Genomic DNA, 27,905 nt, shown 5'->3' on the forward strand with positions numbered 1-27,905 from the left:
AAGGTCAAACACACCAAAACGTCCAAGTTTGGAGCAGAGAAAGGTTTATTGTGGGGCCATGCAAGGAGAAGGGTAGCTCATGCTCCAAAAAGCCCCAAGCTTCTCAAAGGAGCATTTTTTAAAAACCCAGGTGAGGGCAGGGGTCACAGGGTATGTGATTAGATCCTGCACAATTGGCTGATGATGAGGGAACAGGGTGGAGTCACAGGAGTTAACATTATCAGTCCTGGGGCTGTGTACTCACGGTCATCATGTAGTCAGCATCTTCCATTTGGTGGGGGTTTTCACATCTGAGAAACAACTCAGGAAATGTGCATCAGATACTGTTCTCTTCAGAGAGGAGCTAAAGCAGAGGATAAGGGGGAAGACATGTCCTGGGGAGGCCCCATAGGGTCGTGCTGGGTTATAAGATCGTTAAGTAACACAGTGATATTAAGCACCCAGCAGGGCCTGGACTTTACTGAGTCACATGTGTTCTTTCCCTCCACACGGCCCTCCTCAGGTGCAGGCACACAAACAACCCTCCCTGCCCTCCCTCCCACCCTCAGGCCTGGAATGTGCTTTTAAGCAAACTCGGTGCCAGCAGAGACCAGCAGGAAGAGTGTACACTGAGTCCCTGTCTCCCTTTGGGAGCCCAAGGGCAGGGACGGGGGCAGTCATGTGACTGCCCAGGCTCCAAGGTAAAAAAAAGAAACAACAGTGCAGGAAATACTGTGGCTGCAGCAGAAAAACCTGGGGCTGGTTTGTGTCTATTGTATTTCTGGCCCAGCACATAGGCATTGTACAGATTAAACAAACAAACGGCCCTTTTGGCCTTGAGCTCAAAAGACTTTTGGCAATTTTCTGTTTCTACCCTCCTCCCTAGATGAGACGTCCCCTGTTGTTGGGGCCAGAAGCCAGAGGATTTTTCAGTTCCTCTCCTCTCCATCCATCCTGGTAAGTTCTGCCACTTCTGTTTTCTAAAAATGCACACATATCAAATCTAGAAAAAGGGTACTGATGAACCTATTTGCAGGGCAGGAATAAAGGAATAAAGACGAAGAGGTAGAGAATGGACATGTGACACAGAGCCGGAAGGGAAGTGTGGGATGAACTGGGAGAGTGGCATTGACGTATAGACACTGCCTTGCACAGCAAGAGAGATGAAGCCGGGAGAGACTTGTGGATACAATGGGGAAAGGAGAGGGAGGGACGAATGCGTTGAAAGAGCAACAGTGAAACATATACCTCACCATACGTCAAGTAGGTAGCCAGCAGGAATTTGCAGTGTGAGGAAGGGAGCTCAAACCTGGTGCTCTGGGACAACCTTGAGGGGTGGGATGGGGTGGGAGGTGGGAGGGAGGCTCAAGAGGGGGAGGACAGGGGTCTACCTATGGCTGACTCAGGCCGAGGTGTGGTAGAAACTAACACAATATTATAGAGCGATTATCCTCCAATTACAAATAAAATAAAGAATAAGAAACAGTTCATTAAAAAAATAATAGCTAGCTAGGGGGAAGCTGCTGCACAGCACAGGGAGCTTAGCTCGGTGCTCTGTGATGACCTGGGGGGATGGGGACAGGGGAAGACCGAGAGAGAGGATATATGGACACATAGCTGAGTCACTTTGCTGTACAGCAGAAACTAACACAACATTGTAAAGCAATTAAACACATACACACAAAAGAAAAAAATTTAAAAAAAAATGAACTCCGGTGAGCGCTGTCCTTCTGGGACCCTGATCACAGGCTCGGCCTGCAGAATGACCCAGAAGGCCCCTCAGGGCAGGGTCCACCCAGGCCCAGTCAGTCCCCATGGCAGCTAAGGGCGGGGGGGTGGTCTTTCCAAACCATGGATCCCACTGCCACCACCCCCCATCCCTTCTGAGGACCAGCCCCTCCACTCACCTTCTCTGCTGAGGCCCAGGGGGCCCTTGGCTGCCTGCCTCTCACCTCTCCCCAGAACTCCCCTCCCACCCTCTCCCTTTCTGGGTGTTCCAGCCATGCTGCTCCCCTTTCTCTGAGCCCCCTACCTCCTGCAGGCTGCCCTGCTTCTGACAGCTTTGCAAAGCTTTCTCCCTGGCGGGAACCCCTGCCCCAAGGCCACCCTGCCGTTCTACAGGCCTGGCTGCCCACCCTCTCAAGGTCCCTCACTTCCTTCTCCCGTAGCAGTTGTACACTCATTTCTTTTTCCCTTTGGTCTCTGCCCACAAGGATGCAAGGGGCAGACACTCAAACTTGGTTCCTTGCAGGCTCCCCTATCGCAGTGTCTGGCCCAGAATAGGTGTGAAGGTAATGCTTAGTGGACAGCTGAATGACTGAATACGTGAAAGACGGAAGAAACTCATCAATGAATGACAGCAGGCAGCCAAGCGCCCTTCTCTGACTCTCTGAGGGGCAATGCCTTGGCGGGGTGGGGAGAAGTCCCAGGCAGACACCCACACACCTGACCTCAGGCTGGCTTAGACCCCCAGGAATTCCCGTGGGAACCTTGACTACCGAGCCTTGGCGAGAACTCAGGATCAGGTGCTCCAGCAGCCCCTCTCCAGGCTGTCTGCACTTCCTCTCTCCTTATCCCCTCATCAGCAAAGCCTCATTGAACTCATTTTGTGCACCAGGCATCTTCAAGGCACTGAGGATGCAGCCGGGAAGCAAGCAGCCCCAGCTCTCATGGAGCTTGACTCAAGTGCAGCAAGGGAGACCCCCTAAAGAGGGAGCAGCTGAGAGTGAAGCAAATGCCTTTTGGGATGGCCTGGAGCAGGCCTCTGGGATGGAGGTGACACCCTCTGATGGTGGGGGCGGAGGGGGAGGGGTCAGGCAAGTCTCTCACCATCTTTGCTTTGGTATTTTCATCTGTGAAATGGGCTGATGACAGTCCCTCCTCATAGGGACTTTATCACAGAAGTCAGGTCCCACCCTCACCTGTTCAAAGCCAGCAGCCGTGCCTTCTGTCACTAAGAACCCTGCAGGATGTCCCCATCGCCAGCTCCACGGCCCCCAGCCCTCACCTCCCTGAACTCATCAGCTCCTACTGCACTCCCAACTCCCTCTGGGCATCCTGCTGCTGGTCAGTCAGGCCGGGCAGCGCATGGAACAAACTCCACTCCCTTCCAGGTCATAGCTAGAGCAGGCCCGTGACCAGAGCCCTGAACTGAAACTCAGGGTCCCACCCTCCCTGTGACTCACACACAGTCCATACGCTCAGGGTGATGGACAGCTGAGGGCAGCAGCAGGTTCGTTTCGATGACTCTTCTAGAGCTATCAGGAGTTACACAAGGAGAATTTCATGATCACCTACCTCCTTGTTCCTGAGCAGGGCTATCCCATGGAGGTGTCTGGAGACCGTACACTCAGCACAGATTTTTGTTCTATATTGGCCGGAAAACAGTAAAGAGGGACCAGTTTTGTCCCAGTTGCACCACCAGCCTTCCTACAGAGCTTTGTGCTGTTTCTGTCCCTGCCTTTCCCACCAGTAACATTCATCCAGCACGTTTGTATGTGTGTACTAAGTCGCTTCAGCCGTGTCCAACTCTGTGCTACTCCAGGGACTGTAGCCCGCCAAGCTCCTCTGTCCATGGGATTCTCCAGGCAAGAATACTGGAGTGGGTTGCCATTCCCTTCTCTAGGGGATCTTCCTGACCCAGGCATCGAACCTGCATCTTTTATGTCTCCTGCGTTAGCAGGCTCCACTTGGGAGCCCCCCTCTCTCTATCTCTTAAGTTGCTAAGTCGTGTCCAACTCTTGCAACCCCATGGATTGTAGCCCGCCAGGCTCCTCTGTCCATGGGATTCTCCAGGCAAGAATACTGAAGTGGGTTGCCATTTGTATGCAAGCATAAGGCTGTGGGATCACCTGTGTTAATAGCTAACTCTAACAGAGAGCAGAAAAAAACGGGGTGAAGACTTGCTGCTGTGCCTGGAAGAACCAATTCATTCAGCAGAGCTCAGGGAAGGCTGCATGGAGGAGGAGGCCTTGAGCTGAGCCTTGGGAAAGATAAGATAACTCCCGGTGCAGGGCTGGGAGGTGGCTGATGGAAAGGGGTGAAGACCAGAAGCTGGCCTCTCCTGGCCAGTCCTGACCAATCCTGGCAGTCCTGGCCATGGGGAACCTCAGCCTAGAGGGAGAGGGGGCAGAGGGTGTGGGGGTGTTGGGGAGAACAGCCATAGTTCCAGATAAACAACTTGGACACCTCTCATTGGCAGGGGACCCGGGCTGCTGGAGAAGCAATTCGCATTGTTTCTGTTTCCTCCGTAGGGGGCAGTTTGAGAGGAGGCAGCAGGCCTCTGATTGTCAGTGGCCTTGAGAGCTTCTTAAGAGCTCAAGAGGAAGGCAGAATAGGAAACGACCCCCTTGAATAAATAAAAGCTAAACAACGATCAAACGACAGTGCCCGTGGTTTTGTAAGAAACAGGCTCTGAGAAAATTCCTCTGACTCAGATACCAGTGCAAAGAGGGACCATTCATTTCAAACTTATAATTCTACAGAAAATGATGCCCAGTTTCCAGAAAGTGACGTGATTGGTTCAAGGCCACACAGGCAATTGCTTTCCTGACTTCCTGTGCTGTGCTCAGATTGCTTCCTGAGGTTGAGAGCAGGCGAAAGGGAAAACCCAGGCCCCTTCTCCCTCCCTCCTGTGTTAGCAGAGGATGGACGATTGCCAGCCAACAGGACAACCCCTCCCAGGTGCCCATGAAGACTCGGGTCACAGGAAGCGGCTCAATGCAGCTCTCAGGTTGGGGCGGCTCCCTCACCCCGTTCCTGCCCACTGGCCTCCCCTGCTCTAAACTCTAAAGCCTAGGGTGTCTTCGAGACCAGGTTCCAGCCCCGCCAATCAGGAGAGTGAAGGGCAATGGTTGCACTCATAGCAGAAGGCACATCCTTGGCAAAGGCCTTCAATTGCCAGAGTCAGTGACTCAGATGGGGGCCTTTACCCACTCCCCGCACCCTGCCAGTGGCCCCTCTCCAGCCACCCCGGGGCACTCACCTCTGGCCCTTTGCACGGGGCCTCCCATCGCCTAAAGCCCCTCCTTCCTCCTCTGCCTGGGCAGCTCTGCTCAACCTGCAGGCCCCAGCTCTCTCACCCCTGCCTTTTGGAAAGCCTTGTCAAGATGGGTGGAAGGGCCCTCCTTTTGAGTCCCTGGGTCCCCACATACACATGCTTATCACATGTGATTGTCTGAAACCCCTCAATGGACTGCAAGTTCCCTCAGAGCCAAACTTTCCTTTGTTCATTCTAGAAATAGGAACACCACAATGACATGATATTGAGCTCTTTCTATGCGTTTCACTGTGGTGAGAATTAACTCACTCTCTCCTCCTGATGGCCTTCTCTGCTGGCTCAGTGGTAAAGAATCTGCCTGCCAAGGTGAGGGTGGGATGATTTCAGAGAATAGCACTGAAACAGGTATATTGCCATATGTAAAAGAGATGACCAGTGTGAGTTCGATGTATGAAACAGGGCATCCAAAGCCGCTGCTCTGGGACAACCCAGAGGGATAGGGTGGGGTGGGAGGTGGGAGGTTGGAGGGAGGTGGGGGGTGTTGAAGATGGGGGGGACACACGTGTAACCATGGCTGATTCATGTTGATGTATGGCAAAAATCATCACACTATTGTAAAGTAATTATCCTCCAATTAAAATTAATTATTTAAAAAAAAAAAAAGAATCTGCCTGCCAAGCAGGAGATGCACATTTGGTCCCTGGGTAGGGAAGATCCCCTGGAAAAGGAAATGGCAACCCACTCCAGGATTCTCCCCTGGAGAATCCCATGGACAGAGGAACCTGGTGGGCTACAAAGAGTGCCTGAACAACAGCAAGGACAACTCCTTTGAATAACTACAACGTGGGTAGTGGGGTGGTGTCAGAGGGTGTAGACACAGCAAGGTACCACCCACATGTGTCTGCAGGGAGCACTGCGTGCAGACAGCTTTTCAGTGAAGAGCCCTTTCAAGATTGCCTCAGCCCCTGAGAGCAGCTGCAACGAAAGGTGCATGCCCCCTTCTCCTTGGGGATTGATCCCAAGGCGGCTCCAATAACCACCCTGCCCATGAATCTGCAACGGCCTGTCTGCACTGGGATACAGAGCAGAACCCCTCGTCCCGATGCCTCCAGGGGAGCAGTCCCAGCACCTAGCATGGTGCCGGCTGCTGACTAGAAACTGGCACTCTCCATCTGCTTCTGCAAGGATGAAGTCAACAGCCCCTGTAGTCACTGACTTTCAACACTCCCCCTGAAAGGAGTTCAGGGTGGAGATCAGGAATGAAGCATGATGTGCTATTGGAAAAATGGGCAGAACAGACTCTCAGATAATTAGATATACTCAGGAGAAGATTTTATGAACCCAAATTCTTGCATCTTGTCCCATCTAGAAAAGCACAAAAGACATCTGCTCCAGGTGACTAGCAGCAACCTGCCAAAATGTGAGCTTGCCTGCATCTTCCTTCATCAAAATCACATATATACTGACCTCCCCCATCTCTTTGGAGCAGTTCCCAGAGCTATCTGAGAGGCCATCTTCTGGGTTAGAGTCCTCATTCTGCCCCCAATAAAACTTAACTCACAGGTCTCATGTATTTTCTTTTTTCAGTCAACACAGAACACAGCAAGCACTCGAAATGTATTTGTAGTAAAGACGTGATATCCACATACAATGGACTATTCATTCAGCCATGAGAAAGAAGGAAATCCTGCTATTTGTGACAACACGATGGACCTTGAGAATATCATGCTGCGTGAACTAAGTCAGACAGAGAAAAACAGATACTGTGTGATCTCACTTATATGTGGAATCTAAAAAAAAAGCTAACCTTGTAAAAACAGAAAGCAAAATGGTGATTTCCAGGGCCTGGGGGCAAAAGAATGGGAGCGATGTTGTTTAAGGGCATATGTGCTAAGTGGCACAGTCATGTCCAACTCTTTGTGACCACATGGACTGTAGCCCTGTGGGAGGGAAAGAAAAAAATCCATGAGATTTTTCCAGGCAAGAATACTAGAGTGGGTTGCCATTTCCTTCTCCAGAGGATCTTCCCGACCCAGGGATTGAACCTGCATCTGCTGGGTCTCCTACATTGGCAGGAGGATTCTTTACCACTAGTGCCACCTGTTTAGAGGCACAGACTTGCAACTAGTAGATATCTAAGTCCCGGAGATCTAATGCACAGTCTAGTGAATATAGACAACATCATTGTACTGTTAAATATATATATATATATTGTACTGTAATGATCCAACTTAGAGACTAGGTCTTAATTGCTCCCACCGCGTGCGTGCGTGCACACACACACACACACACACACACACAGATAATTTTGTGACAGGTGACAGAGACACTAACTACGGCTACAATGGCAATCATAGTCCAATATATAAATATATCACACCAACATTGTATACACCATAAATTTACACAATATATCAGGTATATTTCAATCAAAAATATGTTTTGAACAAATGAATGAACATAAGCAAAGAGACTCCTTGGGTGATTTAACGAAAGTGTGTATTTGCCTCCCCGGTCCTCACAGTTTATAATACCTAGCTAGTAGTTCCCCTGCAGCTATGTGGTGGGAGGGAAGAGTCTCCAACCCTCCCGCACCCTCCTGAGCTTTCCCACTGGTGTTCAGGCTGCCTGTTTGTCTTCTGAACACTCTGTGCCCTAGAGGATTGTCAGGACTTCTGGATCCCCATGTTACAGATGAGGCCAGTCTAGGTGTTTGGAAACAAGGCACACCAAACTGAAAAAAAAAAAAAAACACTCAGGGTGAAAGTTCAGAGTCCTTCCTCGTGGCTGGTAGAGACTAGAAGCTGTAAACAGACCCTTTCCTGTCCTTGTCCGTCCTCTGCATCCTGTCCCTCCTACCACTCTTGCACTCACACCCCCAGCCCAGCCCAGCTCTCCTGCAGCCTGGGTTTGTTTTCCTGCAAAGGGTTAGTTGGGGCTCTCATGTGATCTGGAGGACCCTGGAAGCCACTCAAAGCAGATAAAGGATGTGTTTCGGGGTAATAGAGAAAAACCCTAAGGGCGAATGGGGTGGCAGGCTGTCTCCCCTTCCCCACCCCTCCACGCTGCCGGATTCTTCCATTGCAGTTTCCCCCCACACCTCCTCCATCTCTCAGGCCTTCTTTTCCTTCCCTCCCACAGGTCAGGACACATGGAGAGGAGCTTGCCCAGGGTCACAGGGCTGGAGGATGCCAGCACTATTCCTGTCCTACAGGGTGGCTTCCTGCTACCCTTGGCGCTTTGGCACGTGGCCCAGGGACCCAGGGACAAACAAGGGAGGACTGCTCCATGGACACACAGTTACCAGTCAATGAGAATAGTAGCTATGGCTGCAGAAATCATGCCAAGCATGATTTGAGTATGGCAAAATAAATTCAACCACACTGATTTGGGGTCACAGATCCCTTCTGCTGTCCAGCTCCTTGTCCCCACTCTGTGCCTTGACCATGGCAAAGTGGCAACTCAGCAAGCACAGCATCTCAAGAATCCAGAGTATGATGGGAGGGTAAGCACCTCGATGTGTTTTTAAATATATTTTTAAATATCTTAATTTTAATATTTTAAATTTTAATAAAATTAATTTTATTAATTAAATTAAAATTTATTAATTAAATTGTATTAATTTTATTAATTAAATTAATTTTATTAAATTTAATATAATTTTAAATATATTAAAAATATTTGTTTATTAATTTGGCTGTGCTGGGTCTTAGTCGTGGCATGCAGGATCTTTAGCTGCAGCATGGGAACTCTTTCGTTACACCATGTGGGATATAGTTCCCTGACCAGAAATCGAACCTGAGCCTCCTGCATTGGAAGCTCAGAGTCTTAGCCACTGGACCACCAGGGAAAGTCTCCCTCATGTTTTTTTTTTGGAGGGTTTTTTAACTACCTGGATTCATAATGTCAGAACCAGGGACGCACGTTGGATGTAATTCCATTTAAAGCATCGCTCTTCCTCATGGTTGCTGGTGGTAACAGGAGCCTGAGAGAAAAGGAAACGAGAAGCCACTGAAACTGGCCAGAAAGGGAAGTTGTGGGTCTTAGTTTCAGGCTTCCTGGCCACAGCATCAGAGCAGAATTCCTTACCTTCTCTGAGCTTCAGTTTCATTATCCATAAAACTCAGATAATAATAATAGCTATCATGTTGATTTTGTTAATGAGAAGGAGATAAAATGGATAATTAAATGGATGTCATGAAACCATGGGCTTCCCGGGTGGCTCAGTGGTAAAGAATCCACCTGCCAGTGCAGGAGGCGCATTTTCAATCCCTGGGTTGGGAAGATCCCCTGAAGGAGGAAATGGCAGCCCACTCCAGTGTTCTTGCCTGGAGAATCCCATGGACGGAGGAGCCTGGCGGGCTGCAGTCCTTGGAGTCACAGAGTTGGACACGACTTGGTGGCTAAACAACAATAACACGAAGCCACCCAGCACAATGCCTTATTGACGGAAAGAAAAATGCAAAAAGCAGAAGTTGTGAGTTAAGTTTTATTCATGGATCTTACTGAGGACTATAGCCCAGGAGACAGCTTCTCAGCAAGCTCTGAGGAACTGCTCTGAAGAGGTGTATGGTCAGGCCACTCAAGAGGGCTGTTCTCACGCTCCCTGTACATCCCCACCCACCCCCACTTTCTGCTGGACCAGTGCCTGCTTCACCTACAGCCTACTCATGTGACTGAGCTTCCTACATACTTCTCTGAGGCCCCAGCTAATGATTGTTCCCAACAGCTTATGAAAGGGGCAGTGAAGGGCATACCCCCTTGCAGATTTCCCTGCTAACCATCGTGCCAACCTGACCTAACTTCCCCTGTAACTGCTAACCTCCTTCTGCCCATGGGAGCAAAGCATGTCACCGCAGGACCTTGCTTCAGACATGCCCCCAGCCTTCAAACCGTTGATGTCTCTGTCACTGACTCCAGGCTCAGTCTTTGATCTCAGGACAGCCCACTAAGAGGTAAGGGAGGAGGCAGGAAAATTATACTGGGTCTCTTTGCTATCTGGAGTGATCCCATACCATAAGTGAGCTAACCACCTGAAGATAAAGTATAAACCTTAGAACTCCTCATTCTCCTGTTGCTACTTATGCACATAATTAAAATTCCAAGTTAAAAGATGAAAATGTATGCTCTTTTCTTTTTGCTGGGGAAAACATGCAATCAAGCATAAAAATATGATTGATAATCACAAAGATCAGACATTCCAAGTTAATGGTTTTAGTGCTTTTCTATGCATGAGAAGGTCCGTCTAGTCAAGGCTATGGTTTTTCCAGTGGTCATGTATGGATGTGAGAGTTGGACTATAAAGAAAGCTGAGCACTGAAGAATTGATGCTTTTGAACTGTGGTGTTGGAGAACACTCTTGAGAGTCCCTTGGACTGCAAGGAGATCCAACCAGTCCATCCTAAAGGAGATAAGTCCTGGGTGTTCATTGGAAGGAATGATGCTAAAGCTGAAACTCCAGTACTTTGGCCACCTCACGTGAAGAGTCGACTCATTGGAAAAGACTCTGATGCTGGGAGGGATTGGGGGCAGGAGGAGAAGGGGACGACAGAGGATAGGATGGCTGGATGGCATTACTGACTCGATGGGCGTGAGTCTGAGTGAACTCTGGGAGTTGGTGATGGACAGGGAGGCCTGGCATGCTGTGATTCATGGGGTCGCAAAGAGTCGGACACAACTGAGTGACTGAACTGACCTGATGCATGAGAAGATGGGAGAATCTTAGGTCACTGAAATTTTTCCTTAGATATCCATGTTAACTGTTGAGCCAGTATATCCAAAGCACAGGTTGCTTCCTGCTTTTCTCCATCCTGAACTCTCCTCGGGGCAGTGCACTATAGTTGAGCATCTGCAGTGGTCGATGGCTTGACCCTTGCAGAACTTGAATGACAGGTGACTTTTTTTTCTTTACAGCCTAGTATCTAGTAGATGTTTTTGCTGCATCTTGGTTCCCCTCTCTGATCCTACTGACAACAAAGCCACGACCGGGGGAGCAGGTAGCATGGAGTCCAACCACAGGAGCAGCTCACTGATTCACCGAAATGAAAATGAAGAAAGAGAAATTCAAGTCTGATTTTGCTTGGAAAAACGATGGTGATGACAGAAAATGCATAAATCATCTATGCCCTTTTCAACTCCGAAGACCTCAAAATACACAAACCATCGCCCACAATATAAAATGTCTTTGCTTCCTAGCTCCTTTCCTGTGGGTGTGATAATCCCTAACTTGTGCGTGCTTGCTCAGTCGCTAGGTCATGTCTGACTCTTTTGTGACTCCATGGACTGTAGCCTGCCTGGTTCCTCTGTTGATGGAATTTTTGAGGCAAGAATACTACAGCAGGTTGCCATTTCCCACTCCAGGGGATCTTCTCAACTGGGGATCAAACCCACATCTCCTGTGTCTCCTGTATTGACAGGCAAATTCTTTACCACTGAGCCACCTGGGAAGCCAAATCCCTAACTCAAGACTCTTTAAATGATTAATGAAGTTGAACAAGTAAAGGGTTTTTCTGATGAATAGGTCTCCCTGGGGAAAGGAGGGAAGGAAAAGAAAGGTTATATCAGCACGTTCTACTTCTGCAGCAATTCTAAATATCTTCCAGAGGAACCCAAACAAAAACAATACAAGTCATCTCCCTTCACTTTCAATGAGGAAAGCTAGTCTGCATGGAAGTGGTTCACTCTGGAATTACAGGGCAAGCAACGGAAGAAAGCATGCCCTCTCACCTCTGTGTCTGTCAGCACATTTGCCCTGATTCTTCTGTCTGCTTTGAACCAGATACGTTTATTTAGAGCCTTGTCGACAGATGCTGCAAGAGGAATCACCTGAGAAACACCTTTAAAAAAAGCAAAGCCAGTGCTTTAAGGTGGTGGGTTCTGGTCCTAAAGTCTGTCTCTAGATGGAACTGCAGGGTGCAGGGCACCAGGCACTCCTGGGGCATTGGGCAGGCAAGCCTCTGCCTTTGCCCCCATTCTTCTTCCCTCTGCCTCCACTCCTATGTGGCTTGTGCACCCACTGGGTTCCAGCAGTGCCCACTTTAGAAAATCTGAAGAGACTTTCTTTCTCTTTGGCTATGATGGAGTGGCTTGGCTCGAAACAACTTTGCCTCTTAAAAACAATATCCCATGTATTTTTTTTTTTGCAGTTTGTTATTATTTTTTAAATCTATTTTTAATTAGAGGATAATTGATGTACAATATTGTCTTGCTTACCGCAGTGTGAATCAGCCATAATAAACACATGTCCCTTACCTCTTGAACCTCCCCACCACCACCTCCCACCCCATCCCACCCCTCTAGGTTGTCACAGAGCACTGGACTGAGCTTCCTATGTTATACAGCAACCTCCCATTAGCTATCTATTTTACATGTGATAATGTATATGTTTCAATGCTACACTCTCAATTCGATCCACCCTTTCCTTCCCCTGCTGTGTCCAAAGTCCGTTCTCTATGTCTAAGTCTCTATTCCTGCCCCGTAAATAGGTTCATCAGCACCATTTTTCCAGATTCCATATGTAAGCGTTAATATAAAAAATTTGTTTTTCTCTTTCTGACTTACTTTACTCTGTATAACAGGCTCTAGGTTCATCCACCTCATTAGAACTAACTCAAATGTGTTCCTTTTTATGTCCAAATAATATTCCATTGTATATATGTACTACAACTTTATCTGTTCATCTGTTGATGGACATCTAGGTTGCTTTCATGTCCTAGCTATTGTAAATAGCACTGCTACAAACATTGGGGTACATGCATCTTTTCCAATTATGATTTTCTCAGGCTATATGCCCAGTAGTGGGATTGTTGGGCCATGCATTATTAATTTTTCCCCATTTCCACTCTGAGTGGTCAGGGAGTTTGAGCTTTTCTTATTCAGGAACGATCTAGGCTTTTGGCAAAATCACAGAGCCTCTAGGATGCAGCCTATACAAGGATGCTGAGGGCATTTGTTTTAACTCTGTGTATAATTTGTATTGGGCTTCCCCAGTGTCTCAGCAATAAAGAATCCACTTGCAATGCGGGAGCTGCAGGAGACACTGGTTTGAATCCCTGGGTCGGGAGATCCCCTGGAGGAGGGCATGGCATTATAAAATAAACTTACAGGAACACCTATAACCATTTCACAACATTTTGGGGATGATGGCATCACAAAGTTAAATTCAGTTCATCTCTGCTCTTGCAGAAGGATGGGGGAGGCATGACAGGTGCAAAACCTGTCACAGCAGCTGCCTGAATCTAAAATTGCATTGATGGCTTCCCAGCCCCACAACCACTTTCTGCTGAGGGCACTGCATGCCCAGGAGGAATACTGGTGAATGCACGGGGAGGTGTGAGTTCAAGTCCTGCTTCAGGGCGCTTCTTGGTCAGACACCAGTTGGAGCTTCTCCAACAAGGCACAGGTGCTGGGCAGGGGGCCAGTATGGGTGATTCCAAGGCAATGGAGGACCTCAGGGATCTGGCTTCTGCTTTGTCCTAAGCCTCAGGGAGGGTTGACATGCGTGGCCCCTACCCTGCCTGGATGGTCCGTCAGCTCATCTGGATGCTCCAGCAGGGCTGAGTGAGTGCATGCTTCATGGGCTCCTCAAGCACTGACACCTGGCTGACCCCAGGTCCCATCTTGGAGTACACTGGCCCATGCAACCTGCAGCTGTCTCTGGCACCAGCATCTCCCAGTTCAGGCAGATCAGTGACTACTTCAGAATCTTCTAGACTGTGGTAGAAAATGCAGATTCCTAGCCCCATTCTAGACTCTCTAAATCCAAATCGGAGGTTCTGGAAATCATTTTTAACCAACTCATGAGCTGAGGCTCCTACATAGACACCTCTTCTACTGAGCTTCTGGAGAACTCACCACCCCCACCTTCTGTCCAGGGAGTCAGAGTCCCTACCCCTTCCCTTGGTCTTGGGGAGAAGCCTTGGGCTCCTGCTGGGGGCCCCAGGGAGGTGTCCCTCACTCACTGGGGTGGAGGAGTAAAACTTCACACACAGAAACATTAGACAAATCAGGTCTTTTATTTACAGACTATGATGAGAAAAGCATACAAAAGAAGCCTCTTGGTCAATCATGTAAAGGGAAAGCTCTAAAATTATTCAATTTTTAGTAGAGTGTGGATGCTGATATTAAACGAACAAACAAAATCGAAGAGAAAGAAAAGGCAGAAAGGTAAGCTGCAGCATGGGTACCCTGCCTCGGAGGAAATGACAACTCAGCTGAGTGACTGTTTAGAATGGTTCATCTTCTGTGCACAGACCTTCACAGGGATGGTCCTGGGAAGTTTCGACTTTTGAAATTTCTGGGTTAATTCTTAACCAGAATTCCAAACGTCGGGGCCAAATGTGTTTGCCCTTGCAGTGTCTCTAACTTGGGGCTGGGGTGGGAGGCTCACCCTTGGATGGGTGGCTCGCCCTTGGATGAGCCTTGGCCGCTCTTGTCCCTCTCAGGTCACACCCGAGAAACTCAACAGGGTTCTCTGGGTCAAGTCAGCAGCGCTGGGCCACCAGGAAGGCGTGCTCCCAACTCACGTGGGCTCCTTCCCCCATCTGCCTTTCCTGTGACTCTCTTTCCCACTAAACGAAGCTCTGCTTTTTTTTTCACTGATGTCTCCTTTTCCCCGACTCCCAGTGTGGCCGGGCATGCTATAATTATCTTACATGTGTGAAAATGTGCCATTGGTGCTAACACAGGGCCATTTCTATTCTCTTTTCCTCACAAATATGAATGATGCAGGAATTAGGTCCCAGCTCACCTTCAGTGATGAGCCTCCAGGATGTGAAGCAGAACCTAGCTTCACAGCTACAACACTCTCCCCTCCACTCATTCCTCTTTCTGTCCATCTGTCTGTCTGTCTTCCAACCTTCTCCACTTCCTAGCTGGGTTTGACGGGTAAAGCGTGAGCAACTGAGCCTGCATTCCCCAGTTAAACTTCACAGGGAAACAAGTAGGTGTTGTCACCGAGCCTGCAGACTGGTTCATAATAACTATTTTGAACTGGAAATTATTATTCTGGAAACCAGGTCAGAACAGGGGCGTGTTGTGATGGTTGACAGTGGGCACCTCCCTACCCAATGACTCAGTGGCAGTCCACAGATCATCCTCCAGGCCGAGGACTCTCACCCACCCCAACTTTTTGAACCCAGCTGAGATGATGTCAAATTGGGCAGCACAGGAGAGGAAAGGCTACTCCAAGGGCAGCCAATGTGAGCTCACGGGCCTCAGAGGGTCTGGAAGCATCAGTGTGGCACCGCTGACCACCTAGCCTCCCCTCGCCCACATCCAGAGCCTAAGACTTTCCAACACTGATAACCCAGAGCTGGTCCCCGTGCTTCCACTTCTCTCATCCAGCATCTTTCTTCTGCTTCCTTCATACCTTCTCCTACTTTCTGGTTCCTTTTCTAAATCATACACTTTCCTTTCTAGGTGTTTCTCTCTCAAGACAGAGCACCCGCTGTCGGTTTGACGCCAAGGATGATGCGGCTGATGGTACCTGATAGCTGGGTCAGGAAGCCCACGACCTCAGCTGGCTATCTGCCTGCAGGTGGGGTCTGGCCAGCCCCACGTGTGGCCAAGCTGGAATGGGCTGGACTGGGCCCAGCAGCGCTTAGGAGCCCTCCCTCCCTCAAACAACCTGCACTTGAACTTGCTGATCCTCCTTCCCCCATCACCACGTGCACATTCATGTCAGAGAAAGTGACAGTGATAAGCCTTCATCTACTTGAAACAGTCATGACACAGTGTCAACATGGTTTTCAAAGCATCGGCGCCTTCAAAGAGATTTTTCTTTCCTCCTTCTTCTCAAGCCTGTAATTAAACTTCTAGTGGCAAAGGAGTGCAGAAAGGAGATGGGGGGATGACTTTAGGAACAAACAGTTCCTTGGGTGCCCTCAGAACTGAGGCAGTCACGGGCTGGGAGCTCTGTCAGCCTGAGAACTTTCCAGAATCGAGCAAATTGGCTCACTCCAAATCAAAATCCGCCACCTCCCACCCTATCTCTAATCACCACTCTGCTGCCCGCCCAGAGCACTGGCTCCTGCCAAGTGTTTGCCTCTTAGCCACCCCTGCCAGCTTTCATGGGGAGCTCTGGTTTTAGCAAACTCTTGCTAATCCCAAACCTGACCTCAGCCTAATTCTCTGCAGGATTGTCCACCAGGGCCACCTGTGTCCGAGAGATGTGGAAGCTCAGCAGATGGATGGGGATGACTCATCCATGACATTCGTCCAATTCAACCAAGACAGTTTTTTCTCTTCTGAGTATTTTGTGGGTTCAAGTCTGAAATGCTCCTGGGTTCACACTGTTCCCAGAACAGAGGCTTCTGATTATTTTTGCGGGGTCCGCCCAGGCAGCTCCCACTAGCGGACAAACGACACCACACTGGTGGCCACGCCGAACGGGGCGGAGTAGGCAGCGGCGAATCCCTGCAGGCCGACCACGATGTAGCGGCATCCTTTGGTGATAACCTTCCCAACGTTCTAGTTTTTAGGAACAGAGGAGAAAAGCAAAGGGTTAGATGAGGCAACTTTGTGATCGTTCATGCACAGTTGTGCCATACATACAGAGTCATCTCGCCTCACTTTCCCAGGGCAAACGAGCAAGTCAGCAATTTCCCACCTCTCTGGCACCCCACATGGAACCCCATCAGAAGAACACACGGGGGATCAGAACAGACCTCAGCACCTTGACAAGGGCTTTCCAGCCCCACAAGTTTCCAGGTAATTCAAAGATCTTCTTGGAGACAACCGTGAAGCTGCTAGTTCTAAAACCAAACCAGGGGGCTTCCCTAGTGGTCCAGTGGCAGAGACTCCATGCTCCTAATGCTGGAGGCCTGGGTTCAATCCCTGGTCAGGGAACTAGATCTCACGTGTCACGACTAAGACCTGGCACAGCCAAATACATATTTTTAACAATTTAAACCAAACCAACAGTGTTGTATTATTTGAAACAAAGCCCACTCTCCTCTGTTCAAGCGAAGTTACTGGATCGGAGGAGGGCTGGGTCAAGTTTTCCGTCACTCACCTGAGCTGAAAGCCCATCCCGTCCTCCCTCTAAGCGCAGGACACGCCCCCTCTGACCCACATTTTGTGTCTCTAAAGTCTCCCGCAGCTCTGTCATTGTTGCGCCCATGGTTTGGGGTTCCTGATACAATTCTACACTCCTTAATGGTAAGGGCTGGGCCTTACTTTCTTGGTATCCATTCTTCCTCCTCCTTGTCTTCAAGGCTTGGTGCCAGTCAGAGGGTATCCAAAGGACAGAGGAATGAAGACCACCACCACCAGCTAATATTGGCCGTGCTGTTGCCCCTCCCCTTTCTCTCCCCAACCCCAACTTCTGTCTCCATGACGACGGCACTCATGGAGGTGACCTGGACATCATCATACATCTTGTCTATCCGTCCTCAATGCTTCCAGCTCCAATGACCACTTAAAATCCCTGATCACAATTGCAAGCCTCACTCTGACACCAACACTGCCTGACCAGCCTGGTCCATTGGTCCAGTAGGCCGACTCTCCTTCTCTCCCAGATAGGATTTCTTACCTCTTCCTTTCTCCACAAGCCCCCAGCGCACACGAACACACACTGTGTCCATATCCTTATTAGATGAGGAGGTCAGAAGTCATTGGGGAACCCAGTTATGCTCTGCCACTGTCTACACCTGCCCTGACTTCTCCTCCCACCTAGCCATGTCCCAGTGGGAAAAAGTACCCCTACGGCCATTGCCTTGACAGTTGCTGCTGGTACCCTCTTCCCCTTGCCCTCAGCTTTCCCTTCTCCAACATCATCACCCTCTTCCTCCCCATTGGGTCACCCCCCTTAGCTTACACATATGCTGAGCTGTCCCCTTGACTCCGCAGCCTTCTCTAGGCCCTGCCCGTGTCACACCAAGCCAATGGAAAGAGTCATCTGCACACACTGCCTCTACTTCCCCCTCCTTACTCCTTCGTCCTCTACTCTGACCCATCCAGGACGGCTTGGCCGTGGCCATCCACCACCGCCATGTTGCCTGAGCCAATAAGCACTTTTCTGTCTTTCCCCTGACTCTCGGCCGCTTTGGATACTTCATCAAACGGTCATTTTGACTTTTCCCTTACCTCACACGAAGCCCTTCTTCAGCTTTCTTTTCTATTTTTTAACATTTAAAAAATTGAAGTATAGTTGATTTACAGTGTTTTAGATATACAGCAAAGTGATTCAGTTCTCTATATAAATATATCTATATATGTATGTGCTGTGCTTAGTCACTCAGTTGTGTCCAACTCTTTGAGACCCCATGGACTGCAGCCTGCCAGGCTCCTCTGTCCATGGGGATTCTCCAGGCAATTTATATATATATATGACAGGATCATTTGCTGTATGTCTGAAACACTGTAAAAAGGATATATTATATATCCATCTATATAGATAGATATAGACTTTTTCAGATTTTTTTCCATTATAGGTCATTATAAGATATTGAATATGGTTCCCTGTGTTATAGGTTAGGTTCTTGTTGTTTATCTATTTTATGTACAGTAGTGTATATGCTAATTCAAAATTTCTAACTTATCCCTCCTTCCCCTCTGGTAACCATAAGCTTGTTTTCTATGCCTGTGAGTTTATTTCTGTTTTGTAAATAAGTTCATTTGCTATCTCTCTCTCTCTCTCTTTTTTTTTGGTTTCCACATATGAAAGTGAAAGTCGCTCAGTTGTGTCCGACTCTTTGTGACCCCATGGACTACACAGTCCATGGTATTCTCCAGGCCAGAATACTGGAGTGGGTAGCCTTTCCCTTCTCCAGGGGATCTTCCCAACCCAGGGATCGAACCCAGGTCTCCCGCATTGCAGGCGGGTTCTTTACCAGCGGAGCCACCAGGGAAGCCCCACATGTAAGTCGCATCATGTGATATTTGACTCTGACTTACTTCACTCAGTATGGTGATCTCTAGGCCCACACATGTTGCTGCAAATGGCATTATTTTGTTCTGTTTTTTAATGGCCCTCCTCAGGTTTCTTCACTGGATGATTCCTTCAATCAAACTTTAAAATGTTATTCTTCAGTACTGTTCCTTATTTTTTATTTTAAAACATGTTTTGGCCTAGAATTTCTCCACAAGTGATGTCACCCCATTTCCAGTGACTTTGAGTATTTCCTGTATGCTGATAAATTCCAAATTTATATCTTTGGCTCCGACTCAAATATTTACCTCTCTATTTGAGGTCTCTCCTTTCTGAGGACTCATGATTCCTCTGGCAAACACTCTTCCTTGCTGCAACAAATAGACAAATCTAACCTCGACTGGCTACTCGTATGTTCCTAGAGGCCTTTGGTTATTAGGCTTCAACAAGAAGGAAGCACCAAGGAGTTAAGTCTACTTGTGATTATACAGCTGGTAAGAGGCAGAGCTGAACTTCAATCCCAAAGAAATCTCATCTCAGGGTCTGTGTCCTTCACCCCCACATACACTTCCCTTCTTTCATGAAGGCAGATGTAACCTTGCAGTTGCTTGTAGCCTGGGCATAAAGTCCACCCCCATCACTTACCTAACTTTCCTTGGCCTCAGTGTCTTCAACTATATAATGAGAATATTTGGTAACCACCTCACTGGGTAAAGAGGATTAAATGGGTTTGTGCAAGGAAAGTACTTAGAACAGTTGTTTAGTTGCTAAGTTGTGTTTGACTCTTTTGAGACCCCCACGGACTGCAGCCCGCCAGGCTTCTCTGTTCAAGCGATTTCCCAGCCAAGAATACTGGAGTGGGTAGCCATTTCCTTCTCCAGGAGATTTTCCCTACCCAGAGATTGAACCCTTGTCTCTTGCATTGGCAGGCGGGTTCTTTATGAGCGAAGCCCACTAGAACAGTGCCTGGTACCAAATCCAGCAGTACAAATGCCCTCAAAGATCAGTTAGCTTTATTGGAAAATAACCTCTGCTTCTTTTTACTTTATAGTAGTTTAGGTTTGTGGTAGTAATTTTAAAATCTAAGATATTTTGTTGTCTGTTCAGGGAAGTTTCTTAAGACTGTACTTTCCTATGATTTCTGGCTTATCTCGGCTTTCATCGGCCTCAGGATAACAGAATGAGGTCCTGCTCAATACTGTATGCCCAGCACCCAGAAAGGGCCTGGGTGTTTCCTTTGGTTGCTCTCAGGCCAAAGGAGGAGTTCTGGGAGATGAAGGTAATTTTGATGGCTTTTTTAGACACTGATTCCTGGGACACTGTGTCATCAACTTCTCAATGGGACATTAGGGTGTATGTCCAGGGTAGGGAGGTGATGCTACTAAAAGATACATCTCTATAAATGTGTGATAAGATTCAGTGGGAGAATTTTACTTACCTGTTTGAAATAACCACAAAAATTGTCCTCTAACAGTCCACAGCACCCTTTATAAGCAAAGCCCCTAGAATCATGGATGGCCTTCATTAAACTTGACATTATGGGTATTTGTACATCCACTTCCTTCTGCCTGCTATTTTTAAAAAACTGCATGTCACTTCATCTTTGCCAATGAGAAAAAGATGTTACTAAAATAGCTCATTAGCTAGAACACAGTCAAAACACAGAACTTGAGAAATGTGATGCAAAGAAATGAGAAATATTATCATCGACCAATTCAGTGTCACTGGAGGGAGCAGATTTTGCAATTTTTGATCTGAGTAGAGCTTTTTCAAACCAAATGATCTCTCAGAAGGGCAGAGGGGCCTGGGGGATCACAGGACAGTGTGGAGGGTTGGATAATACCTTCTTCCGAGAGTCCTAATCCCCAGAATCTGTGTATAGGCCACCTCATTTGGCAACAGGGACTTTGCAGACATCAGTTAATGAAGGATCTTGAATTGGAGGGACTACCATGGATTATGGATTATCTAGGGGAACCTGATCATTATAAGGATTCTTATATCTTTATTAATATAAGGATGCAAATAAGAACAGCCAGTCTTATAAAAGTGATTCTGGAGGACTCAGAGAGAAGGCACTGCAGTGACAGAAGCAGAAGGACAGAGAGAAAGAGACCTGCAGATGCTATGCCAGTGGCCTTGGATGTGGAGTGGGGTGGCGGGGAGGGGGCACCTCTAGAAGCTGAAAAGAACAAAGAAACGGTTTCCCTTGGAGCCTCCTGAAGGAATCAGCCTGCCGACTGAAGCTCAGAAAGGCCGGTTTTGGACTTCTGGTCTCCAGAACTGTAGGAAAGCAAGTTTGTGTCGTCTTAAATCACTGTCTTTGTGGTAATCTGTTACAGGGAATCTAATACAGGGAATGTGGCTTTTCTAGGGGTTCCTGGGCATTCAACTAATCCCCAAGGATGTCAGGGATTTCCTGCCCCATCCAGTTTCCAAAAGGAAACCAGTTCTCAACAGAGGCCCTTTTCCTTGGAATATAAAATCCAGTCTTCACATCCCAGGCACAAAGCTGAGGTGGCTGGTCAGCTAAGTGTTAGTCACTCAGTCATATCCAACTCTGCAATCCCATGGACTGACTGTATGGAGCCCGTCAGGCTCCACTGTCCACGGGATTCTCCAGGCAAGAATACTGGAGTGGGTTGCCATTTCCGTCTCCAGGGAGCTGATTTTTTTCCCCCGAGATACAGCTCATTAAACAAAATCAGAAAAGAACCAGTCGTATGGGGCCTCTCCTCCAACTCTTAGAAAACAGCCAACAACAGTCATAGAACCGTCATCACATTCCAGGTGCACTCCAAGACCTCTGCGTGGATGGACTCATTCACTCCTTAACCACAGTCCATGTGACAGAAAGGAAACCAAGGCAGAAAGGAGAGCAGAGCCCAAGGTCACACAACCAGTAGGAGGCAGTCCGGCTCCAGGGCCCATGTCCTAACCCTCTACTTAGACGTGCGGCCAATACCTTCTTGAGCTCAAGGTCATTCCACACCCTGTGTTTCCCCTCTCCTAACTCCCTTCAAGCAGCCCGATTAACAAAATTTAGTAACTTTTTTTAACCTACACCTCTCCCTGTGGCTCCCAGAGGTGCCTGGGAAAGATGACCTCCTATATGAATGTAAGTTTGGGGTTTGGTGCCCTTAACCGCCTCCTGCCTCCATCCTAACTGCTTCCCCACAGGCAGAGGCCAGGAGAGGGTCCTGACGCCCAGCTCGGCTTCTCTCAAGCTGTGCAGCCTTGAACAAAGAGCTTAACTTCCTGAAACTCCAGTTTCCTTCACTGCATAATGGGAGTCTGTGGGCTTTCCAAGGTGGTTAAGAAGAGTCAGAGCTATGGCACGTTGTGTGTGCAACGGAGCACCCAGCAGACTGTAAGAGCAAAGTACTTCCGCCTCCTTCACTCAAAAAACGGGGACTTTCCCAGCAACCCAGGCTCCATCTGAATATTCTGTTACTTCAAAATCAACTTGGGCCCCTGACCACCAAGAGTCCCAGGAACCCAGCCTTCGGAGCCCAGAGATTCCTGCCAGACGCTGGACCCAAAACAGCCCTGGGGTGACCCTCCTCGGGGACACGGGTTAGCAGAGGGTAGGGGGCCTATCCTAGGACAGTTCACAAAAGCCAAACACCTTTCTGTACATAGAAGCAGGGGGGCTTCCTTGGTGGTCCAGTGCTTAAGAATCTGCCTTGCAATGCAGGGGAAACCGATTTGATCCCCGGTCCAGGAACATAACACGTGCTGCGGAGTAAATAAGCCAGTACGCCACAACTACTTAAGCCCAACTGCCTTAGAGTCCATGCTCTGCAACAAGAGAAGTCACCGCAGTGAGGAGGCTTCAGATCATGACTAGAGAGCAGCTCCTCCTCGCCAAATCTAGAGAGAAGCCCAAGCACAGCAACAAAGACCCAAAATAGCCAAAAATAAAGATTTTTTTTTTTCCAAAAAAAGAGAAGCAGGAAAGCACCTTCATGAAGGATATGAGTGACTAAAAGATAGAAAGGAACTTTCTTCGCCCTTCCATGGAGTTATCTGCAGGTCAAGTTTTCTTCTTACTCCCCTGACCCAAGTGAGATAAAACTTCGCCTGGTGACGAAAGCTGGGAATGTCACCTCCCTACATTTCTAGCTGAGCCTTGGCTAATGTTATGGATTTTCAACAAAGAGGGGTGGCTCATTTGCACCCTGGGAGTTGAAGGGCAGAAAGGGCACATCCACCTCTAACACGACAGCGTCCTCACCTGGCTTCCTGGTTTACTGAAGCAGCATGTGACACTGAAAAGCTGTCACTGCCTCGATTCTGCCAGCACTCTGCCCTGTACCCCATCCTTTTTCTATCTGGTGGAATTCTTTCTTGTTTGTTTCTTTTAGGTGAGGTGAAATTCACATAATGTAAAAATTAACCATCGTCAAGCGAACAACTCAGTAACATTGAGCACATTCACACCGTATGCAACCACCACTTCTATCTACTTCTAAATATTTTCATCAACCCCAAAGGCAAACCCATACACATTAAGCAAGCAGTCGCTCTGCATTTCTCCTTCCCTCCGGTCCCTGGTAAGCAACCATCTGCCTTCTGTCTCTCTTGATTTACCTATTCTGGATATTTTATATAAATGGAATCATATGCATGATATGTGACCCTGTATGTCTGGCTGCTTTCAACTAGCACCGTGTTTCATCCATGTTGTAGCATGTACTTGATTCCTTTTCATGGCTGAATAGTATTCCACCGTGTGTGTACTACATGTTGTTTACCCGCTTATCAATTGATGGACATTTGAGTTGTTGCCCTTCTTTGGCTATTGTGATGCTGCTGTGAACATGGATACATATATATCTGTCTGAGTACCTATTTTCAGTTCGTTTTTGGGTATTCTAGGAGTGGAGCTGGAACTACTATTACATACGGTACATGTGTGTGAGCATGACAGCATACGTGCTCAGTTGTGTTCAACTCTTTGTAACTCCACAGGACTTGTAGCCGCCAGCCTCCTCTGTCCATAGAATTTTCCAGGCAAGAATACTGGAGCAGGTTGCCATTTCCTCCTCCAGGGGATCTTCCCAACCCAAGGTTCGAACCCAAGTCTCCATCATCTCTTGCAATGGCAAGCGGATTCTTTAGCATTGTGCCACCAATATATATATTCCTTTTTGGATTGTTTTTCATTATAGGTCATTACAAGATATTGACTATAGTTCCCTATGCTATTTACAGTAGGTCCTTGTTGTGTATTTATACACTAGGCATATGTTAGTTCTGTGTTTAATTTTTTGAGGAAATGCTAAATTGTTTTTCACAGCAGCTGCCCCATTTTACATTTCCACCAGCAACTCACAAGAATTCTAACTTTCCACATCCTCGCCAACATTTGCTATTTTCTGGTTTTTTTTTCTAATAATAATCATGCTAGTGAATGTGAACCAGTACCTCATCATTAACCTGTGAAACCCTGACTCATCCTTCTGTGCCCAGTTTCCATGTCACCACTGATCTGAAAAACTTGACTTTACAACCTCGTTCCTGAAGATAAAATGCCCAGGCTCTTTCCATGTAGCTCCAGGGCAGTGACCCATATGCCAGTCTCCCCAGGAAGACTCCACTAGGGCACGACTACATCACACCCATTTTAGATCTCTAGTGCTCAGCGCAACGTCTGGCACATTGTTAGAACTCCCAAAGCATCTTCAGCTCAGCCAGCCTCTGAGCTGGGATTCACACATTTATCAGTTCACCAACTGAGGCAAACAATGACTTTTTTGGTGCTCAACTGGGTAAAAAAGGAAAAAGGATGATTCATTCTCGCATGACTGAAAGTCCCAATTTTATACTTTTTACTAATATACATTTATTAATATACTTTACCACTGCCTACTTGTTTACTGGTCCCAGAGCTGCTGACGCACCTTTAAAGAAGATGACAAAGCTCAGTTGCTAGGTGTGGAGACTGGTCAGTTTCAGGTATGATAAGAGATTGCTGGAGGACACAGATAACTGGAGGGACAAAAATGAGGTGGAGCTCCTGCCCTTTGGCCGAGACAGAGTGAGCTCCTGTTGCCTTGTCCAGCTCCAGGGGCCTGAGGCAGCAGGAGCTTTAAGGGTTTGCAGGCAGAAGAACTTGGGAACTGCTTTGGGGCTTTGATCTCTGAGAAAGAAACTCCCGTTGTATCCCATATTCTTATTCTCTCTCTCTTTCCCCCTCCCCCCCAGGCAAGTGATAGTATGTTTGCAGAGAGACACACTGGGAGAAAGGTAGATTCAATGAGTGAATACTTAGGGACTGTTGCGCTCCCAGGCCCTGGAAATCACCTTGAGAATATTTAGGGGAATAACGCCAACAATTCTCAGCTAGTGGGATGTCCTTGAGAGGATGTTGCTGGAAAACAGATAAACTGGGTTGTAACTCCCTGCTTTCCAACTGGGCCATCTTCTACAAGTCACCGAAACACGCTAATTCCTCAGTGTTCCCATCTGTAAAATAGGGACACTGATTCCTGTCCTCCCGACTACACAGGAGAGTGGGAAGACACCCCTAGGACCAGAACCATCTGGTAATCGACCCTTGGGAATGTTATTCACCCGCCAGCATGGGGGAAGCCGGGGAGCTGTGAGCAGGGCAACCTCTCCTTTAGTTACGATCCCTCCCCACAGTCACTTTCGCCCCACGGCCCAGTTCAAGGAGCCGTTTCGGGGCTCCAGGAGAGAATGGCGGGGGGCGGGAGGGCGGTGGCGGGCGCGGGAGCAGGGCAGGGCAGAGAGGCTGAGAGCGTCAGGCTGTAGGGATCGGACTTCAGCTCTCCGGCAGACGTCTGATGCCCCACCCAGGGCACTGGTGGCGGTTGAATGCCTACCTTGCCGTACTTCTTCAGCTTCTTCCGGTACCTCTTCTTGGGCTTCTCGCTTGGCACCTGCTCCTCCAGCGGCTCGTAGCGCTCTGGGAGGACGGCGAGGTGCACCCTCCGCGCGCCCCGGGACTCCGGGCGCCGGGCGCTCGCCTCGCTCTCCGCCGCCTCCGCCCCGCTCTCCAGATGCTCCAGGATAGCGGCTGCCTCCTCGTCCCCCTCCGTCCGCCCTCGCCCCCGGGCCAGGGGCCCGCAGCGCGGGAGGCTGCTCGCCGCCTTGCTTCGGAGCCTGGCTCCCACCGTCATGATGCTGCGGGCCCTCCGGCTGAGGTCGGGGCGTAAAGACACCAACCTTTGCTCCCAGCCCGCACCTCTAGCCGCGCCGCCCACCACTGCCCAGCGCGACCCGGCCCAGCCCAGCCCAGGCCAACCCGGACGGGGCGGGAGGACTTGGCGTCGCAGCGCCCCCTGGCCGTGGGGCCTGGGATGGCGGTGGCTCCACCGGGCCTGGCCTTCGGCTGGTCGGCCCCAGCGGCCCCCAGCTCGAAAGGTCAATGGACAATTAACATGCAAAGCACGTTCAACCGCACTTACAACGAAAGAAGTGAACCCCAACTAGTGAGACTTCCTTTGCCCAAGTGCAGACTGGCAGAGATGATGATGATGGTGATGGAAAAGATGATAGTAATAAAGATCGTGAGCTTCCCCGGTGGCTCAGACGGTAAAGTCCGCCTGCAATGCAGGATGGAACCCGCCTGGGTTCGATCCCTGGGTCTGGAAGATCCCCTGGAGAAGGAAATGGCAACCCACTCCAGTATTCCTGCCTGGGAAATCCCATGGACAGAGGAGCCTGGCAGGCTACAGTCCATGGGGTTGCAAAGCGTCCCACACGACTGAGCAATATTCAGTGCTGGTGAGGATATGGTGAGATGATGGTTATAATACAGTATTCAATGGAATGCAAACTAGAGATAGGCTATTGGAAAGGCAATCAGAAAATATTTATTGAGTTCTGAAAAACAGTTGTAACTTTCCAGGTGCCTATGCTAAGGAAACATTCAGAAACACAAATGAGTGCATGGGTGGTGTTCATCACAGTCTGACTCCAGTGGAAAAGGGAGGCAAACCAACAGGGCTGGAAAAATTAATTCTGGCGTGAGCATATGACATCATGTGAAGTAATCTTTAAGATCACAGTTTTCAAGAATATCACTCTGGTAGACATGCATTCTCAGATTACTGTGCATCTCAATCTGTTTGGGATATCTTACTTTCTTATGTAGGTGAATACCTGTTAATTCTTGGAAATTTAGAATTAAGTATAAAAACAATGTATTATTATTTCATTAATGTTTTAATACTATCAAAATGTATGATGTGTTTAAGAACTGTTTGGATATACTACTAGAAGTATATACAATAGTCATAATTTAACAGTAGAATATAAAAAATTAGTTTTTTGATTTCAATTTAAATTGTAAAATCAAATAATTTATCTAGACTGATAAGTTTAACTTGAAAGGAATATAAAAATAAGTTATTTACTATATTTATGAGTTACATAGTCCTGTACAAAGTTGAAGGACTTGAAAAGAAAATCACTTATATTAAGTTTATAAAAGTCACTTAAAATGTTTAAGATAATTAAATGAAGTGAATGATAAAAACCCATTACAGTGACTGTTAAATTTTATTAGGTTTGTAAATGAAATAAAACAGTACTGAAGGTTAAAAGATTATGGGAAGCTTGATCTATGGAGTTGTAACTAAACTATCAACTTATAAACAAAAACAGACTCTAATCATCCCTCTTCTATGTGAAAAATGGACTTCAGAGACCCTTCAATTCCCAACTACATAACAAATGGAGATATAGGTGAAATGTCTGTGGAATGTGTTATGTTTGTTTCCTGTGGGTTTTTTTTTTTTTGCTGTACTGTGTCTCTGCTACAGTACATGAGCTTCTCTTGTTGCCTCACAGCATGTGGGATCTTCATTCCCAGACCAGGGATCAAACCCACAACCCCTGCATTGGAAAGTGGATTCTTAGCTACTGGACCACCAGGAAAGTCCCCATATGGTGTGTTTTTGTCCAAACAAAATAATTTTCGAATATCACAACAACATTTAGCTTGCCTGTTAAAAGTAAAACACTAGAACAATTGAAAATTGATCCCCAAATTAAGTATCTATAATCAGTGAGCAAACAGGACTC

General features: G+C 48.0%; 1 protein-coding gene across 2 annotated transcripts; it reads right to left on the minus strand.

Annotated features, from left to right (window-relative positions):
- Positions 1 to 9: 9 nt before the first annotated feature.
- CUNH1orf115 (chromosome unknown C1orf115 homolog) lies at positions 10 to 26,106 on the minus strand. Of its 2 annotated transcripts, XM_040263246.1 has the most exons (3): positions 25,700 to 26,094; positions 8,871 to 8,963; positions 10 to 290 (listed from the first exon to the last, which is right to left on the minus strand). In XM_040263246.1, the coding sequence occupies exons 1-2, from the start codon at positions 25,994 to 25,996 to the stop codon at positions 8,877 to 8,879; spliced, it is 384 nt and encodes a 127-aa protein (XP_040119180.1). In that variant the 5' UTR covers positions 25,997 to 26,094; the 3' UTR covers positions 10 to 290; positions 8,871 to 8,876. The 2 variants fall into 2 exon arrangements, with proteins under 2 accessions (XP_040119180.1, XP_040119179.1); XM_040263245.1 differs by lacking the exons at positions 10 to 290; positions 8,871 to 8,963 and adding an exon at positions 13,972 to 16,447 and having other exon boundaries at positions 25,700 to 26,106.
- Between the last annotated feature and the right edge of the window lie 1,799 nt (positions 26,107 to 27,905).

This window comes from Oryx dammah, unplaced genomic scaffold, assembly GCF_014754425.2.
Source record: "Oryx dammah isolate SB20612 unplaced genomic scaffold, SCBI_Odam_1.1 HiC_scaffold_21, whole genome shotgun sequence".
NCBI lineage: Eukaryota > Metazoa > Chordata > Mammalia > Artiodactyla > Bovidae > Oryx > Oryx dammah.

Excerpts from the sequence above, each read along its gene's own strand:
- CUNH1orf115 (XM_040263245.1), bottom strand. The coding sequence starts at position 25,996 with ATGACGGTGGGAGCCAGGCTCCGAAGCAAGGCGGCGAGCAGCCTCCCG. Across the intron at positions 16,448-25,699 it reads AGCTGAAGAAGTACGGCAAG|AACGTTGGGAAGGTTATCAC; the intron begins GTAGGCATTCAA and ends CCTAAAAACTAG.